The following is a 19,453-nucleotide window of genomic DNA, read 5'->3' as shown; positions in this document are numbered from 1 at the left end:
CAAATGATAAAACAAGTCCCCAAGAGACAAACTACAAAATATATGAAAAGTGCATATGAAGAAATACAAGTGGAGGACACAATGGAGGAAAAAAGTTTTATTCTAAAAAAAATCAGTAATAAAGTAAAAATTTTATAATAAATTTTGGGAACATTCACTAAATGTCACTTATCTGCTTAAAATGCTTTCCCACTGTGCCCAAAGTAAAACCTAAACTGCTAAAAATTGCTGACAAGACTCCACAAGGCTTGTCCTCTGCCACCTCCCATACTCTGGACCACTCTTGACTTACTCTGGCTCCCTGAAAAGCCACACTAACGGTAGCGCGGACTATTGAAAGATTCCAGTCAGACCTGTGCAAAGATCCTGTGGTCCATGTACCATTTTGGACTTTCTTTTCCCCAACCCTTCAGCTCCTGGTTAATTCTTCCTCATCCTTCAGCCTCAGCTCTGGGCACTTCCACAATGTTATGACTTGAATTGTGCCCATCCCCTCAAAATTCACCTGTTGAACTCACCCCGGGACCTCAGAATGTGACCTTATTTGGAAACAAAGTTGTTGTAGATGTATTAGTTATGATGAGGGCATACTGCAGTAGGATGGGCTCCTGATCCAATAGGATTGGTAGTCTCATAAAATGGAAATTTGGACACAGGCACACATGAAGAGATAAAGGCAGAGGTAAGGTGATGATTCTACAAGCCAAGGTGCACCAAAGATTGCCAGCAAATAACCAGGAGCTGGGGAGATGCATGCTCAGAGGGAACCAACCATGCACCTCGATCTCAGACTCTTAGCCTCCAGGATGGTGAGACATTTCTGTTGTTGAAGCACCCAGTGTTACTGTGTTATAGTTGCCCTAATAGGCTGGCGCCCCTGGGAACATCCTCCCTGATCCTCCCACTGGGTGATGTCCTGCCGTTTCACTCTCCATGCTTTCCCTTTGACACTTCAGAGAGAATTTGATCAGAGGCTGCCTCCACACCGGGGTAAGCACCAAAGGAGTAGGCTCAGGGGAGGCATGTGTTGAGGGTGTGCGGAAACACGAGAATGACTGCCCGAAGCCATGAGACCTTACTGGAGTCCTGAGGGATTAGGACAAAAAGCAGAGCAAGCCTGACAGAAATTGATGCAAGCCCTCATAGGCGGAACAAGTGCTAAGGGAGTCATCACTGTTCCAATGCTTTACCATTATTAACTCAGGATGTCCACTCAGCTGCTCGGCTGTTTTCACTTGTACTTTAGACATGAGAAAGTGAGGCCCAGAGGAGTTACTGCCTAAAGTGCACAGCTAGAAAGTGGCATAACTGGGATTCAAACCCAGGTGGTATGGGCCAGAGAGCATGCTTTTCACCTCTCTGTACAGAGATTCACAAGGGTGTACACATTAAGCAGGTACACGTAACAGGTATGACAGGTACAGAACACGTAAGCTTCTGTTTGACAAGTCCCTCAGTAGTTATTAAGGGAACTGAGGGGGAGTTGAGACCTGTTCCAAACCTTTACAGAAAGGAAGGAGACTGGACCCTTCCACACACCTCCCTTGATGAAACCATAACAGACAGTGCATTTGGAAGAGTCTTGGGTCTCACCCAGGAGGAAGAGCATCCTACTCTTCATCCTTCACATAAGGCATTGCACCTGGGTCTTCCACTGAGGGGACTGTAGATTTGAGACTGTTGGGAACCCCAATGACAACCTCCAACTGAGGCCAGGTCTTATTCAGGGACTATCTTGCAGAGGGTCAAGTGCACAGGCTCTAGATTCAGAGGGCTTAGATCCAAATCACAGCTCAACCACCTAGTAAGCATGCCAGGGAAGTTACTGAAGCTCTCTGCCCCTCGGGTTTTTCAGCTGTAAAATGGGGATAACAGTGCTTACCTATTTTTATCTGGTTCATTATAGCAATGAGTTAAACATATGTAAAGCACTTCAATCATTGTCTGGCACATGGTACTCGGTAAGTGAAAGCAAGTATTATTATTGATGCTGCTGTTGTTGTTTTCATTTTATCAGATCAGACGGGCCTGGATATTTTCAGTCAGCAGGAGAGACACATTCTTCTTTGAGTCTGGAGATGCATGATTTCCAGAGATTTCATTATCCAAGTCTTATTCTCATAATTTTACAATATTTTTAGGCATACTAATACCCTAAAGTATGTAAATGCATGTGTGCAATATACACACACCACACACATACACACATACAGGCTGCAACTAAGTGAATTTTTCTCTTTTAATTTCATAGTTTGGCTTTTCCAGCATAAGAGTCTAAGAAACATACACTTCTTTTTTGCCTTTTTTTTATAAATGTACACTTCTCATAATCAATCTGACAATATATGCTAAGAATCTTAAAATTCATCCCCTAGAAGTCTATCTTAAGGAAAAAAACTCTAAAATGCATATAAAAACAAAGATTTAAGTATATAGATATGCATCAGAAAAAATTTTTTTCAAGTAGCAAAAAACTGTAAAACATCTAAATCTCCAAAAGAGATGAATACTTTAGTAAATTATGGAACTTACACTATTATATAAACATTAAAATTATTTTTGCCAAATATTTTGATAACACACAAACTTTTAGTCAAACATTATATAAAAATAGTAAGAAAACTGTTTATACAAGAGGATCTCAATTATGTAAAGATACATGGGTAAAAATATATATATGTATTAAGTATGCATATGCCAAAACATAACAATGATTTTGAATGGAATTCAGATGGTTGGTATTTTTTAACAGTACTCTTCATTTTTCAAGCTTTGGAAAAATATTTTTTATTAGTGAAATTATTATACAAGAATTTAAATATTCACAAAAGAGAAAAATTTAGAGCTTTGGAAACTCATTGTTTCATTTCACAGATGAACTCTTTAGCATCTCAATTTTCATGGCTTAGAGCATTGAGGCAGACGTGTTTGAAGAGGATGCCAATATGAAGCATCAAAGTTTCAAAATAAATCAGAATTAGGTCCAGTTCCAAATTCTTCAGTTTGCAGTTACAGTTCTCCCCCACCCACCACCCGGATCCTCACTGAGGAATGAAACGGGGTAAGTTTAAAAAGTCACATCACGTCCTTTATCCTCTGCGCCACCATTACAAGAGGCCGAGTTTCCATAGGGATCCTCTACATTCTCTGGGTAGAGTAAGCCAGTAAAGCCTGGTACCTGATAGCCCCTCACCTCAGTGACACCAGTCAGCATACCTAACCCCAATGGTGTAGGATTCATGTTTATACAATGGAAAGCCAGAGATTCTGGGGGGGGAAAGAGTTTTTGTTTCCCCTAAACAAGGAGGCTGTGAACTTAAGACTTCCTGCCTTCCTTGTTTTGGATGCACTGAACATCAGATCATTGGACATTCTACAGGGGCTGGCAGATGAAAAAGCACACAAGCAAACACACACATAAATACATAAATTAATTAAAGAATAAATGAATGGGTGAAAGCAATAAGAATGTCATGACATTGTGCAAACTGTTCCTCCCTGCTTACAATTTCTCCCCATACTAAATCATCCTTGCTAAACATATCTTTCTAAAACACAGCAATTCTTCTACAATATCTGCTTACAACCTTTACTCCTTCCTCTCTACCCCACAGAAAAGATTCCAAACTGCTCAGTTGGGCACCAAAGGCTTCCACTATGTGGCTTTCACTGTCTGGCCAGCTTCCTCCTTGGGTCACCTTCCCTGAACTGCATTCACAATTTCACTCCACTGCCTCCCGATCATTTGCCAGATTTTCCCTGAACATTCTCTCCTCCTGAATTTAATCTAACTAGACTCCTTATCTAGCATGCCCATCCCCTCACACCACTCATCAAAGTCTTTCTCCCCCTCCAAAGCCTAGCTCATATTCTGCTCCTGGCTAAGCATCCTCTGATCCCTCAAAGCCAGAATTAATATCTTTCTCTCTCTCATGCCTTTGTTTTAAAATTCTGTTATTATTTCTTACAGAATATCATATAACAGTGGTCTCTCGCTCCCTTTCTATCACTCTCTTCCTTTATCTTTCTCTCTATATATACACCTCTAATTTATTTATATATAATATATATTACATATTTACATATAAATTAATATATATTATATATTTATATAATTAATATATGTTTGTATATTATATGTATATTATATACTATATATATCTAATTAGAGGTATATATAGAGGTAGAGATAAAGGAAAAGAGAAAGCAATAGAAAGGGAGAGAGAGACCACTGTTATATGATATTCTGCAAGAAATAATTTATATATAGCCTCTAATTGTTCGTATATATTTATAAATATACATATATATTTATATATATTTATATATACATGTGAATACATATAAATACATGCATTTATATGTATATATTTATGTATACATATAAATATAGAGGCATATATATAAATTAGTTATTATTACAGAATAGCATCTAATCCTATAACATACTATCATAATATCATGTAACAATGGTCTCTCTCTCTCCCTTTCTATTGCTTTCTCTCTTTATCTTTCTTTATATATATATAAATATATACATCTAATTTATATATATGCCTCTAATTGATTATATATATATGTGTGTATATATATGGAGAGAGAGAGAGAGACAGACCAACCAGTTAGGGGAACCTGGAAGGGAAAATCTTTTCTACATTGTCATATGGCCCACAGTGCCTAGAAAAGATATTGTACACAGTAGGTCTCATTAAATGAATTATACTAATACATGGTCTGAGTAGAGTCAAACAGGTTTACATCCCTCATTAGAGAGCTTCACTCTGTTTCCTGGTGCATTCAAAATATGCCTAGCACCATGCTGAGTTCACAATAAACATTCAAAAGCATGGCTGGGCATGGTGTCTCATGCCTGTAATCCCAGCACTTCTTAAGAAGCCAAGGCAGGAGGATCACTTGAGCCCAGGAGTACAAGACCAGCCTGGACAACATGGCAAGGCTCCATCTCTACAAAAAAATTACAAATCAGCCAGGCATGGTGGCACGTGCCTGTGGTCCTAGCTATTCAGGAGGCTGAGGAAGGAGGACCACTTGAGTCTAAGAGGTCAAGGCTGTGGTGAGCCATGTTCACACCACTGCACTCCAGCTTGGGTGATACAGTAAGACCCTGTCTCAAAACACACACACACACACACACACACACACACTCAAAAGCAAATACCAAATGAGTTGAGCAAGGTCTTGGGAAAATAAAGTCAACACACAAAAGACAATCCCATTTCATTTTCTAGTCAATTACAATAAATATGTGAAAACTGAAATTAAGCAAACAATATCTTTTACAATCACTCCAAAGAAAGTGAAATACTTAAATAAGTGTACACTTAACAAAATACATATAGATTTTATATAGTGAAAACTATAAAATGCTGATGAAAGAAATCATAGACCTAAGAGATGTACCACCATGTTCATGGATTCAAAGACTCAATATACTAAAGATGTCGGTAGTCCACAAATTCCCCTGTAGGTTTAATAAAACTCCTATCAAAACCCCACCAGGGTTTTGATTCTGGCAAACAGAGACAAATGTCTTCCAAAATATATATAGAAAAGCAGAGGCCCTAGAACAGTTAAAACAAAGAAGAATAAAGTGAGAGTAATCATTCTGCCTGACATTAAGGCTTACCATATCACTACAGTATGAAGAGGATGGTACTGGCAGAGGAATGGACACATCCCAGTGAAACAGTATGGAGAGCAAAAAAATAGACCCATATAAATATGTACAACTGATTTTTGACAAAGGGGCAAAAGCAATTCAAGGAGGGTAGGATAAATTGCACTCACATGCATTTATTCCAGAAAAATGAAAACATGTTTGCATGAAAACCTGTATTCAAATGTACAGAACAGCATTATTTTCCATAGCCAAAAACTAGAAACAACCCAAATGCCCTTCAACAGGTAAATGGTTAAACAAATTGTCATACGTCCATACCCTAGACTACTACTTGTCAATAAAAGGGAACTATTGATACACAAAAAAAGTTCATGAATCTCCAGGGAATTACGCTAAATGAAGAAAAGTGAGAAAAGGCAATCTCAAAAGATTGTATACTGTATGATCCTATAACATTTTTGAAATAATAGAATTTTAGAAATGGAGAACAGATTAGTGGTTGCCAGGGTTTAGCAATTAGGGGTTTTGGGTGAGGGAGGTAGGTGTGATTATAAAATGGCAAGATGAAAGATTCCTGTGGTGATGGAGTATTTCAGCATCATAACTATGAGGGCGGAGAGACAAACCTACCTTCCCCTACACCCCCACACAAACTCACACAAAAAAAATGGGTACAACTAAACCTTAGAGTATCTGTATAATGTTGGTGGATTATATCAATGTCAATATCCTAGAGTGATATTATATTGTAGTTTTGCAAAATATTGAGGGGGACTGAGTAAAGTATACACAGTATCTTCTTTGTATTGTTTCTTAGAATGCCTGTGAATATTCAGTTATATCAGTAAAATTTGCATTCAAAACATGTGAACACAAATGGCACACTCATCCCAGACAATTTTCTATAATCACCCACCACCTTTCCTAACAGGAATGGAGAATTTGTGAATGATTAAGAGCATTCTACTTGCATCTCTTGGTGGGGGGATGGGTTGGGAGGGAGGCATTACAAGAAATAAAAATTGTAGAGATTATATCGGGCCAATCATATCATCTTCATTTATGAAGACCCTACTGTTAAAACTTTGGTACACTGTCTAAGGTTCAGGAGAACAGTTGTGGAAATGCATGTCCAGGGCTGAGACAATGTTCACAAACTAAACTGGGAGTTAAAAGCTATTTGGGGAGACAGTCAGGGGCAAGTGAGACAAGCATGGATTTTGGCATTTTACAGACCTGAGGTCAAACTTCATCTCTTTTGCCTACTGTCAGTAAGAACCTCGGGTTCATCATCCACCAATATGGGGTAAAACCCTTGCAAGGTTTTTACAAGTGGTATTTTTATGAGTAAAGCTCCTAGCACATTCTCTGACACATAATAACTGATGGCCTCTTAAATAAATATTATAATTGGAGGGATGTTCTTTAAAATTGTACATATTTAAGTTATCTGTACACTAGAATCCATCAGGAAACATGGTATCTGTGATGTCTGGTATTCCCAGAACCCTGTCCTGCCCTGCTGCTGATCATCCTGGCCTCTCTAGGCATAGAGATGAACAAAGGGGCCAGCTGGGCCAGGGAACTCTTACCTACCGAATACAGTTAAAGTTTTGATTCCTTGACCCAAGTGGTCTCTTCCATTTTCTCTTCCAGGAATTTAAACCTCAAAGGAGGCAGTTGTCATCTGATAGCAGCTCACCAGAGTGTAAATCCATGACATCCAGCTGCTATGGTTGCTGGAGATTCCTAGAATTTTGTCACTGCTGGGGTTTTTTTGCTCATCTCTTCTTCCAAATGTTGAGCACTTCCAGTATTCTTCCAACAAATCTTGTATGTTGCTTAAGTTAGCAATGGTTTCTGTTACTTGCAATCAAAAATCTTTATGAATAGAAAGCCTTCAAACGGTACCTGGAAACTATTCCCCAGTTTTTGTTTTGTTTTGTTTTTGTTTGTTTGAGACGGAGTCTCATTCTGTCACCCAGGCTGGAGTGCAGTGGCGCAATCTTGGCTCACTGCAACCTCCACCTCCCAGGTTCAAGCAATTCTCTTGCCTCAGCCTCCTGAATAGCTAGGACTACAGGTGCCCACCACCATGCCCAGCTAACTTTTTGTATTTTTAGTAGAGACGGGGTTTCACCATGTTGGTCAGGCTGGTCTTGAACTCCTGACTTTGTGATCTGCCCGTGTTGGCCTCCCAAAGTGCTGGGATTACAGACATGAGCCACTGTGCCCGGTCTATTCCCCAGTGTTTGTGTCCTCTGATCCTCACCAGAACCTAGATTCCTGACGGCCAACTCACCCTCATAAGGCTTATCTCAAGCACAACTCCAGGGGAGCAGCACCTCATGACCACTCTCTTGTGGCACCACTCTCTAAGATCAGTGTTAATTGCCCAATTAAACAGCCCTGATGCTGACAGAATGTGAGCTCATTAGTAAGTGCCAGAGCACATTCCAATTATTAACCTTTATGGTTGTCATTATAAAGGAGGAGGGTGCAACTATGGATTTCCGCATGAATGATTACGCTCATCAGTCTGAGCCAGAAGGAAGAAAGATGGGTAGAGGGAAAGGTGGTATGCTGCGGGTGAGTTACCCAAAACAACTTTAGAAGCAAATGACATTTTAGAAGCAAAGATGGCCATAAAGTGCCTTAGATCAATGGCACATCAGAATCAAGAGGGGAGTTCTTTAAAACTGTAAGTTCATGGATCCTGACCCCAGAAATTGATTCAGTGGGATTAGAGTAAGGCCCAGGAAACTGACTTTTCTTAAATTTCCCAGGTGATTCTCATAATCCACCTGAATTGAAAATCACTTAGGCAAATATCCAAGGAAACTACTAGTCCCAAAAGTAGTCCCTCAGCCATAGATCTCACATGAAACATGAATGGCTGCCAAATTTGTAAGGCCAGGAAAGCATGCTTACCAACATGACAGCAAGAACGAGGGGCTGCTGAGAACTGGAAGATCCAGACTGGGGTCCCAGACTGACCACCAACCCACTAGGGACATCAGACAATCCATCTGCAAAATGGAATGTTCAATTACACAGGCCTTCCACTTCTCCCAGAAATATGAGAACTGTCCTGTATTTATGTGGACAATGACTAAAAATGGTATGCAAGTTTAAGAGAATAGTAACAGTGAAGGGGGGGATCTTTTACAAGATAAACCTTATGTATTGGAAGACAGCGCAGCTTTAGCTTTAAGTTGGGCACAAAACATTTGGAAGCAACAATAACATATAAAAAAACTTCCTAAGTTCAGTGATTCTTATAAAGAAATCTCACAGACGTGTAACAGGAAAGGTCTTTTACCAGTTTACATATTTTCCCCCAAATAATGTCTAGGGCAGTGGTCTTTAAAGGGAATTTGCTAGAAACCTCCTAATGACATTTATAGACTATGTCCAATAAAGTAATTGGCCACCAAACGATGAGAAAGTAACTATGAAAGTTTGACTACCTAATCTTTATAGTCGTTATATATATAAGCAGGAATGGGGTATGTCAAATCGCTCTCCTATAAATTTGAAAATAGATAGGCTCTGTGTGAGTTGAAATTTTTTCCTTTTTTTTGGCTTCAAACCACATTCCAAGGGCCCACCTATCATAGTCTCACACACATGGCCATCTGGCAGGGAAATAAATTAAGGCCTACCTTAGAAGGCGAGGAAATGCATCCACTTAAAAATGTTATTTTAGAAGGAACTGTCTGATCCTGTTCACTTATTAACTTCATTAGAAGGCTAATGAATTGACTGCTGAGAAAATGAGAGGGAGCTCAGGCTGTGGACAGGGATGGGCAGAATTTCACACCCTTTATCCAAATGGCAGGGTTATTTATGATTGTGATAAAATGGTACTGCATTTGGAGGAAAGGGAAAACAACATAAAATAACAATCCACAGACACAATCCATACAAAAGTGTTACATTCTCTCAGCCACTGGACAAAAATCAAGATTTATGCATGCTGTGGTCCTGCCTAGTGGAAGAAAAAAGACGGAGCCATAAAAAGAAGCCCTCTTTCCCATAATAAATAGGAAAACATTAAATCTGTAATCCAGATCTGCTTCTCCAGTGTTCTCATTTCTCAATTCTCTAGCAAAGTAAGATGTCTGAGGGCCCAATATTTAGAGCAAACTCATTTCTCATTCTATTTTTCTTTTCAGAACAAAGACTTTCATAGATTGTATGATGCTCCCTGTGTTTAATGAATTTAAACCAAGCAGTTTGGACAGGTGTTCTGGCTAATGTCTGCCAACTGGATAATATCCATCAGTGAACAGCAAGTTAGCAGAGTATGCTATTTTATTGACACTTGGATTGCAACTTCACCAGCAGATTTTATAAAGGAAGGTGGCTGTGCTCAGAAGCAGTGCTGTTAGCTCAAGAAAGATATCTTTTGGGTATCATAAATCCTGTGTGGGCTTCCTGTTTGACTTCCCAGTATAGCAGAGACTGTGGACTCAGAGTTGAAAGCGTTTCGAGATATCATTTCATCTAATACCTTTATTTGTGAAGAAACAGAAGGATGGCATGAGTAATCTGATTGGTTGGTAACAAAGGTGGGACTAGAACCCAAGCTTCCTTGGGTGAGTTCAGTGGTTCCCAATCCTACCTAGGACCAGAATCAACCAAGGAGCTTTTATTTTCTTTTTGAGACAGGGTCTCACTTTGTCACCCAGGCTGGAGTGCGGTGGCTGATCTCAGCTCATTGCAGCCTCGACCTCCTCAGGTTCAAGAGATTCTCCTGTCTCAGTTCGCCAGTAGCTGGGACTACAGGCACATGCCACCACGCCTGGCTAATTTTCTAACATTTTTTGTAGAAATGAGGTTTCACCTTGTTTCCCAGGCTGGTCTCGAACTCATGAGCTCAAGCCATCTGCCTGCCTCAGCCTCCCAAAATGCTAGGATTGTAAGTGTGAGTCACCGCACCTAGCTGAAGCTTTTGAAATAATAAATTCCTGCATAACGACCAACCTTACTAAATTGAAATCTCTTGGGTAGGGCCCATAAATTTAGATATTTAACATGTTCTACAAGTAATTCTGAGGATGCAACAAGTTTGAGAAACATGCATGGCCCGACCCTGCCTTCCATGTTAATTACTTGGGAGACAGCAAAGCTCTTCCATGGGCTTAGAGCCTCCAAAAGTTATATGAAAAGGAAACCAATAAAGACCGAGTTAACACTATGGTGAAGAAATTGAAAATCAGATTGTACTTTGCATCCTGTACCCCAAATCAGCAGCAGCAGCAGCATCTGGTGTATGAAACCCAAGAAATACATTAACTTTCACCTTTTGCCAAACACAAATGATGACATAAAGGGGAAGATAGGAATATTCTATCTCAAGCAGAAATGCATAATTCCCAGGTATGATATGCCTAGGAGTCTAGATTTGTTCTGTACCCCATCCTCCTAAAGGTATTAGCACAGTTGTCATCTGGAGCCTGGCTGAGGCTGCTGAAGTATATGAACAAACCATAATTATTATATTAAATACTGACTACATTGACAACATTTGCATTCCATGCATTATTTCACTGAATTCCCACAAAACCTATATGAGATAGACTTTATTATCTTTCTATTTTTATGGAGAAGTAAACTGAGGTTCAAAGAGACTAAAACATTGCTCAAGATGGTATAGCTAGTAAGCAATAGACCTGGGGTTCACATTCAGGCTGTTTGAATCCAAGACCCACCGCCTTTAAACACTACATATGCCATCCCACTGTCACCAGGTGTTTCTAGGAACCATGGGAACTATCAATATCTTTCCTTTTTATTTATTTATTTTTTTGTGAGATGAAGTCTTGCTTTGTTGCCCAGGCTGGAGTGCAGTGGCATCATCTCAGCTCACTACAACCTCGGCCTCCCAGGTTCAAGTGATTCTCCTGTCTCAGCCTGTCAAGTAGCTGGAATTACAGGCACCCACCACCACTCCCGGCTAATTTTTGTATTTTTTAGTAGAGACAGGGTTTCACTATGTTGGCCAGGCTGGTCGTGAACCCCTGACCTCAGGTAATCCACCCGCCTCGACCTCCCAAAGTGCTGGGATTACAGGCATGAGCCACCAGGCCCAGCCGTCTTTCTTTTTAAGAAGCTTACACACCCAATAGAAAAATAGGATATACTATATTAAATAGCAAAACAAAATATATTTGCCATATTGCTCTCTTCTCCGATTCATTCCTAGAATTGTTTTGTATTCTTTATGGAATGATGTGGGGTGGTAATAATAAAAATATGAGCATTTCCAGAGCACAGCCAGTCATTGCAGAATGCACTGTATTTTGTGGATATGTATATATTATTGCATATGCCTGCTGTTGTTTCCCATGTACATTCATCTTACCTTCCAACCAAATGAAACATTCCTTGAGGACAGCAATCATGACATACTTATTTTGCATCTCCCAGCAATGAACACAGGGCTGCTTACATAACGGATGCTCAATTAATATCGGTTCAATTGAAAGTTCTGTGACCCATTCAGGAGTTTCCACCAGATTGATTACTACAGCAAGCAAATAGGAGACCATCCCGGTTTTAGACAGAGGATTTCACAGCTTATATCAGCCCAGCCTTCGGGACCTCACATATAAAGAGCCTAGCGAATAGGGTGGAAGGCTTTTAATTAACAGTCTAGCAAAAAATGTCATTCCAATCTGCAGTTTTGTTTCCACTAATTCACTCAGATTCAGCAGGAATTCCACCAAGGAATTGGGGTGAGCAGCTGTAGAGGGAGGGAAGCGCATAAATAAATCATGAGTGTCATTAAAATTTGTAAACTAATAACTTCTGGGAAGTCTTAGCAATTATTATCAGGGCTTTCTTGGCAAACAAAAAATTAATAAATTCAAAAGGTCTCCATTTTCTATTTTTAAAAAAAGCAGCATCCCCAAGAAAGGTCACTGACAGAACAATTAAGGAGGAAATAAGTGGTCCAGACAACAGCTTGTGAACCAGATGAAAAGTCACAGAATTCCCAAGTGGCAGGAGTATGAGACAACTCAATACATAGAAAGGGACACAGCAAGGCGGGGCTGGTGCTGGGATTGGTTTGGGGCTATTGAAAACTTTCATGAGGTCTCCAAATCCTTATTTAGTATAGTTAAAGTGCTAAGCATTGCCAATGATCCAGAAACAACTAAGGCACGCATTCCCTGCCCTTGAGAAGTTCACAGGCTAGGAACAAATCACCAATATGGTGTAAGGATATAAAGCTACCGATGAGCAAAGGAGGAGCCTGCCACCCAGAGAGGAGGGTCATGGAAGGTCTCCGGCAGGAAGTGCCTGGGAATCCGTACTCTCCATATACATCATAATCAATTATGGTGCGTCCTGAAGCCAGGCATACAGGAAGAATGGCTGTTCAGTCTGGTTTCTTTTCTAATAGTAGAATGGCTCCCATACTACTAGGGGGGGGTTCAGTAAAGCAAGGCTAAGAGCGGATGCAATAAAGCAAGAGAGGAGAGAGGTAAAGAACCAAGGTCTACCAATTGAAGGGGATCATTCTTTGCAAATGATTCCTGTTTCGTCTCATGCCTAGACAACTGCAAATTCATTTAGCTCTGTGAAGACCCTAGTCCAGCAGCCAGAGGAGAGCTCCTGCGCAGACTTCACACCTGTGGACACCTTGCACCTCTGGGGACCGCCTACCTGTGGCAACCTCATACCTGAAGTTCCTTTACCATGTATATTTTGTTCTGAAGCTGATCAGTCAGGGACCCTTGATGAACAGTTATGCTTAGGATGGACAGGCAGAAGCTGGAGAATTGCTTGCTAACCCATTTCCCTCCAGAAGTGGGTAACTTAAACTTCTTTAAAGTTTTTGTTTATTAGTCCAAGGGCTCATGTCCAAGACATACAGAAATGAGTCCAAGAAGCAATCTGCCAATCAGAAACATAAATCCTCACCAGTACATATGTTCAAAAGTAAAGATTTAATAACCTCAAGCAGTGGATTGATTGGCACTATCAGAGTTTCCACTTCCAGAGAAAAGTGACATCCTTCCTCCCTAATTGAGGATCATGAATGCCCAAGTGAGGCAGGGATGCACGTGCATCCACAAGGGCAGAGGGCATAAATTGTTCTCACGGAAATGAGGACAATGTGGTCCTCCCTTTGAGTCCATAGCACCACCCTACCACATGACAATGGCCTAAATTTGTTAGGAATGGAAGAGACATAAATAGGAGGGTTATGTCTGTATAGCTGCAAAATTTCCATTTTTGAGAATGGCTATATGACACTGTGGAATGAGGCTCAGATCAAGAGCCAGGGAGTGCTCCTAACCTCAGCCTTAAGACCCACGTAACTCAGGGAAAGCCCTGCATCCTTTAAACAAGTCAGTCCCCAACCTCATTAATTTTCTAAACATGATATGTTATAGGTGAAGTGTTTTTTGACTAAGGGATACCAACAGATGGTTGTGCTGTTGTGCCAAATGACAAATTTACATAACCACCCTGGTGGTGGTGAAGAAAGAGCCTTGGCCACCAGCAGTAGAAGAGCACCAAGGTATTCCGGAAAGAATGTCACAAGGGCACAAGATACTGCTACACAAATTAATGGTTTTAAACAGTCTTTCGTCTATTTGAAGTAGATGGCCTCTTAATTATTAATCCAGTGAGGCAAATAATTATATCACATTGCCACCTGACAGGGGGTGTCGTCTTGTCATGACAGCTGCTGTTCCAGGCTTCTTGATTGTACAGAACACCGAAGAAGAATCACTGAATTCAATTTCAACTTGGTTAAGCATGTTAAGCCGAATCACGAAGCTGAAAGGGTGCATGTTTAATTTAGTTTCTTTTCTCTGCACACTGTATTAGGAAGGGAAATCATACTGCTCTAGGCTCTATAAAATACACCATTATCAGTACAGGAAAAGAGAATGGGAGATACAGATCTTTAGAACATGTGTGAGAAAGACAGTAAAAAGTTAGAAGACTCCCAGTGAGGTCCCAGCAAACCAGGAAACCCCCAGAAAGTTTAGGAGCAGTCCCTTTCCTCAGTCACACTCTATCAAGAGGTTCCTAAGCTGGGCTTTATCAGGTCCGTGAACCTCCTGAAACCTAACACAAAAATATACTCATACATGATATTGATCAACAGGGAAAGCCCATATTATCCACCAGCTTTCCAAATCCCCATAAGGGCACACCATATGGAATCTGTGATCTGTAAACTCGCTCTGAGTAACTCCCTTTGCTTGAGCCCCTTCTGTGAACCTGGCCAATCCCCACACCCTCCAGACCTGGCCCAGCACATTCTCTCCCACAGACCGGCCTCACCTGGACTTTGCCCTGTGGTAGGGACATGTCCCCACTTGCCAAACTGCATCCCTCCCTTTGTGCCGACACCCAGCTTGAAGAATCTTTTCTATAAAAGAATATCTTTGACTAGATAGAAATTGGTATTTCAATTCCTCCCAACTAGCCCAAAGGACAACATTCTAAATCACTCTTCTCCCCTCCCTAACCCCCGACCTTCAACCTCAAAGATCTCTGCTAATTCCTAGAGAACACAGACTACACTCCCTTGGTGTCTTATAATTTCCCTCACATGCACCTCTGCAGCAAGGGATCCTTAAAAACAAAGTCAACAACGGAATGAAAACTCTATCCAAACACAGAGCTATGACAATCATTAATAATTACAATTAAGTAAGCACTTCCTATGTGTAAGTTACTGGACTAAATGTTTTTATATTTGTTTCACTTAATCCTTAAAACAACCCATTCATTAATTTACTCACTAAGTAAGCATTTATTAAGCACCTCTTGTGTGCCAAATAATCTTCTAAATGCTGAGAATACAGCACTGAATTAAAGTGAAAAAAATTCCCTCTCTCAACAAGCTTAGATGTGAGTGGGTGTGGGAAGACAATAACAAAGCAACAAGTCAACATTTAGCATGCCAGCTGGTGATAAGGATCAAGGAAAACATGTAGCCAAGTGATGGAATGTGGAATCCTGGGGAAGGCCCTCATGATTCGGTGACCTGTGACCAGACAGGGGAAGGAAGTGAGGTGTCTGCTCTGTCGCCTGCGAGCACTAGGCAGAGGAAAAATCTCAGTGTAAAGGCTCTCGGGAAAAGCATGGTGGTATGTTGGAGGAATAGCAAGAAAAATGAGGCTAGAGCAAAGACATGTTCTGTGCCAATTTATATGCAGGGAAACAGACTTAGTGAAGTGGATTGAATGATAAACTCCCTTAAAAGATATGTCCCCATCCTAACTCCCAGAATCTATAATGAACCTTATTTGAAAAAAAAAAGTCTTTGCAGATGTCATCAAGGATTTCAAGATGAGGTCATCCTGGTTTATCCAGGAGGACCCTAGATCCTCCAGAAGGAACATGGCCCCGATGACACCTTGATTTCAGACTTCTGGACTCCAGAACTGTGAGAGAAGACATTTCTATTGCTTTGAGCCACTCAGTTTGAAGTAATTATTATGGCAGCCCTGGGGAACTAATAGAGAGAGATTATGTAAAATGCCCAAAATTACACAGCTTGGTGGTGGACAAACTGGGACTTCAATCCTGGCAATGGAACACCAGGGTACCCGTACAGACACCAAGCTATACACTGTCTCTTGGTACATGCTGATGAATACACTGGCTCCTGCAATTGTGAGAAACACCCTTCATAACTTGAAGGCCTCTAGCATTAAGCAACTGGCCTAGGTTCCTATACTTGCCTGGCCTGCTCCTAGAAATAGTCAAACCTTTTCTGCAACATAGGGTAGCAGGAATAGCTGTTTTTCAATGTAAAGATAAAATTTTCTGGCATGTCTCATGATTTGACCAAGCAGACACCACAGGAATGAGGCTTAAAGTATCACACAGCATCACTGTGCTTGGGCTTGAAGGGCGGTTTCTGAGGCTCTAATTCCCTGGAAAGTACCGTGTGAGTGGAAATAGTCATGCTTTCATTTGTTAGAGGCAAGCTGGTTACTTATACATCTGCCAATTTTCACTGAGCAGCAAAATTAGGTTTTAGACGTCCTGTGAAAATGAAGGCAGGCCTCAGTCGATATGAGCAATTAACCCCTAAATATTTAATAGATGCTGTGACTACTCCCTCTTCCCTGGAGAGAAGCTGCCTAGTTCTCCGCAAACAAACAGGTCAGATGAAGAAGCATTTCACACCCCAGTCCCCTCTGCTCCAAAACCCCAGGAAACCCTCAGGGCAGGACTCAGGGATGATGATGCAGCCAGATGCATGGCTTTTTGTGACAGCTTCCTGCCCAGTATTGACACATCGCAAGGTAAATGGGAGGAAACGAACAACACCTCAAGTCTCATGGACCTAGCAGAGAGGGTGAAGCACCAAGTCCCAGTGGCTGATGAGACCCACTGTCGACCCATGTGACTGCGTGTCAGTGTGGTCGTATGGGTGTGCATATGTACGTGATGAGGTATACACGTAAGTGTGTGTAACACATGAGCATTCCCTGTCCTGAGAAACTTTTAAAATCAAAAGAATAAACTGGGCTGAAACAAGTGTTTTAATACATGATATTAATGTAGCTGTCTTTATACCAATGCAGGGGTAAAATAGACCTTATAATACTATTTTATGGGGCAAGGGGCCCCTGAAGGCAAAAGTGCCTGGGAATCAGAACATCATCAGGCGAACTTGTATCTGTACCTCTTCCCATGTGTATCTGCCCCCATGGTACTGCCTTCTCCAGAACCACAGCATCTTACAGATGCAAAGGGCTGGAGACAGTCCTTTGGCCAAGACTCACATCCAGGACAAGAATCCCTCCTACAGCAGACTTCCTAATCAAGAAGCTCTACTCGTGCATGTTTATCTGATCTCTCTAGCCAGGCCCCACCTTCTTCAAAGTAGAATGAGACACTCCAAAAGCATAGAAGCAATGAGAGGGCCAGGATATATGTGCAACAGATTCCAAAAGAGATAAGCAGAGGAGGAAAGGAATTCACAGGTGGGGGCCGTTGGTTCCACCTGGAGCATTAGCATGAGCTTCCAGGAAGAGGACTATCTTCTGCTCCTTCCAGTCCACACTTCCCAACTGCTTCGCTTGCGTTTCTTACGTGAGCCAAGCCAGGGTGGCTCCTTACGAATCTCTAATCCGCTTACCTCCAAAGTGAACTCTCAGTCACGCTGCCCAGGTTGAAGTCATATAGCTTCGTCAGGATAAGTATGACCTGCAAGGGGTTGGGGATAAGGGCAGAGGAGAGGAACAAAGGGAGGGAAAAAAGGAAGCTTACTTTAGTTTGTGTAACAATATACAATGCATCTCCTACCACCCAGAGGAGGGCTTAGTATTTATCCATTGAGTTGCGGGGTATTATAGGATCAAGCAAGGGGAAAAAAAGTTATTAATTTAATGCATCCCTGTAACTGGTAGCATTTATTTTAATCCTGACAGTGCTTTGCATTTGAAATAAAACATGCCAACAGGAATTAATTGGCTATTGACAGTTGTTTCTCCACATCTGTCCTCCTCCAAGGTCAGACACAGGCCAGCTGGCTTTGTTCACCACCAAGGCCACCCAGAGATCAGATGATAGGCTTGCTTTTGATCCAGAGATGACTCTGATTCACAGAATTGGACCTAAAAGGGTAAAAGGGAAGTGGGCCTGATTCTGTCTACAAAAGGGGTTCAAAGAGATTTTGTGTTTCCATCAATAGGGCCTTAGCAAGCATAAATACCTGAATGCAGGCAGGCCTACTTCCCCAACATCCCCTGATACCATCTGCCATCGACCATGTATCACAGTAAGCAGATCATTGAACCCCACTGGACTCCACAACCACCTTCCTAACATCAGTTGATATTAAGTAACCCAAAAGGAAGCTGGACGTATCAGACAACTGAGGCTGCCTGTAATCCAGTTGGTGGTTTTCTTACCCAATCTTGGGCTGACCAGTCTGTTCCCATGCCCTTTCTCCAGCTGAGGACTTGGCCATCAGATGTTGCCCTACCTGCCTCTCAGGCATCTGGGCAGTGGCTTAGGCACAGCTCCACATCTAAAAGGATGCTAAGCGCGTGCACCTGAATCGATTTTAATCAAAACGCAGGTGCATAATACACATTGCCTGCCTGCACGCGTGATAATCCAGTTACACATAATTGTGTTTATCTAAATTTAATGTACAACTCATTTCACTTTTTTCAGCTCCTTCCCATTCCACAATTTAACTTCCTCCAGTTCATTTTCACAGTAACCATTAAATTCTTTCCGAGATAATGAATTTCTGCTATCGAGATGGGACTTTCCCATTCTAGGTATCCATTTAAGATTAAAGAAAAATAATCAGCCATTATATTGAACATTTTTATGGCACTTAACTAACAACAAAATGCTCACTTCGAGATTTATTCTCATCCAGCACTCCATGGGGTCAATCAGCCCCATTTCCATTTCTTCTATATAAACTAAAAAAAAAAAAAATTAAAGGCAAGGGATATGATCCATTATGTGCCAAAGGTGACTGGGACATTCAATTTCTCTGCGGTGAGGAATGGAAGGTTGACAAGAAACATCATCAATGGCATGGCTATTTGTAGAATAGTGGAATTTACCAAGCTACCTGTCCTATTACCACAGCACAAATCAAAGAGTATGTATTAATAGCACACACCAGTGGCATGGCTATTTGTAGAACAGTAGACTCTACCAGGCTACCTGTCTTATTACCACAGCACAACAGCAAGAAGTGAGGAACCCATGCAAAGAATTGTTCTCCACAGTCACTTAGAGGTCTTTGCCCCTCCCATTCATAAATAGTTTCCTCATTTATTAAAGTCAGAG

At 41.2% G+C, this 19,453-nt stretch overlaps 1 protein-coding gene across 1 annotated transcript in view; it reads right to left on the bottom strand.

Annotated features, from left to right (window-relative positions):
- The window catches only part of SORCS3 (sortilin related VPS10 domain containing receptor 3), a 621,794-nt gene that overhangs the window by 406,825 nt on the left and 195,516 nt on the right, over nt 1-19,453 (bottom strand). Inside the window, exon 2 of the mRNA XM_025396833.1 lies at nt 17,775-17,842. Within this exon, the coding sequence (XP_025252618.1) occupies nt 17,775-17,842 (68 nt within the window). The remainder of the gene's footprint in view (nt 1-17,774; nt 17,843-19,453) is intronic.

The sequence above is a fragment of the Theropithecus gelada genome, chromosome 9 (genome assembly GCF_003255815.1).
Source record: "Theropithecus gelada isolate Dixy chromosome 9, Tgel_1.0, whole genome shotgun sequence".
Classification (NCBI taxonomy): domain Eukaryota; kingdom Metazoa; phylum Chordata; class Mammalia; order Primates; family Cercopithecidae; genus Theropithecus; species Theropithecus gelada.
The sequence above is the reverse complement of the archived record's forward strand: the minus strand, read 5'-3'. Positions and strand labels throughout refer to the sequence as shown.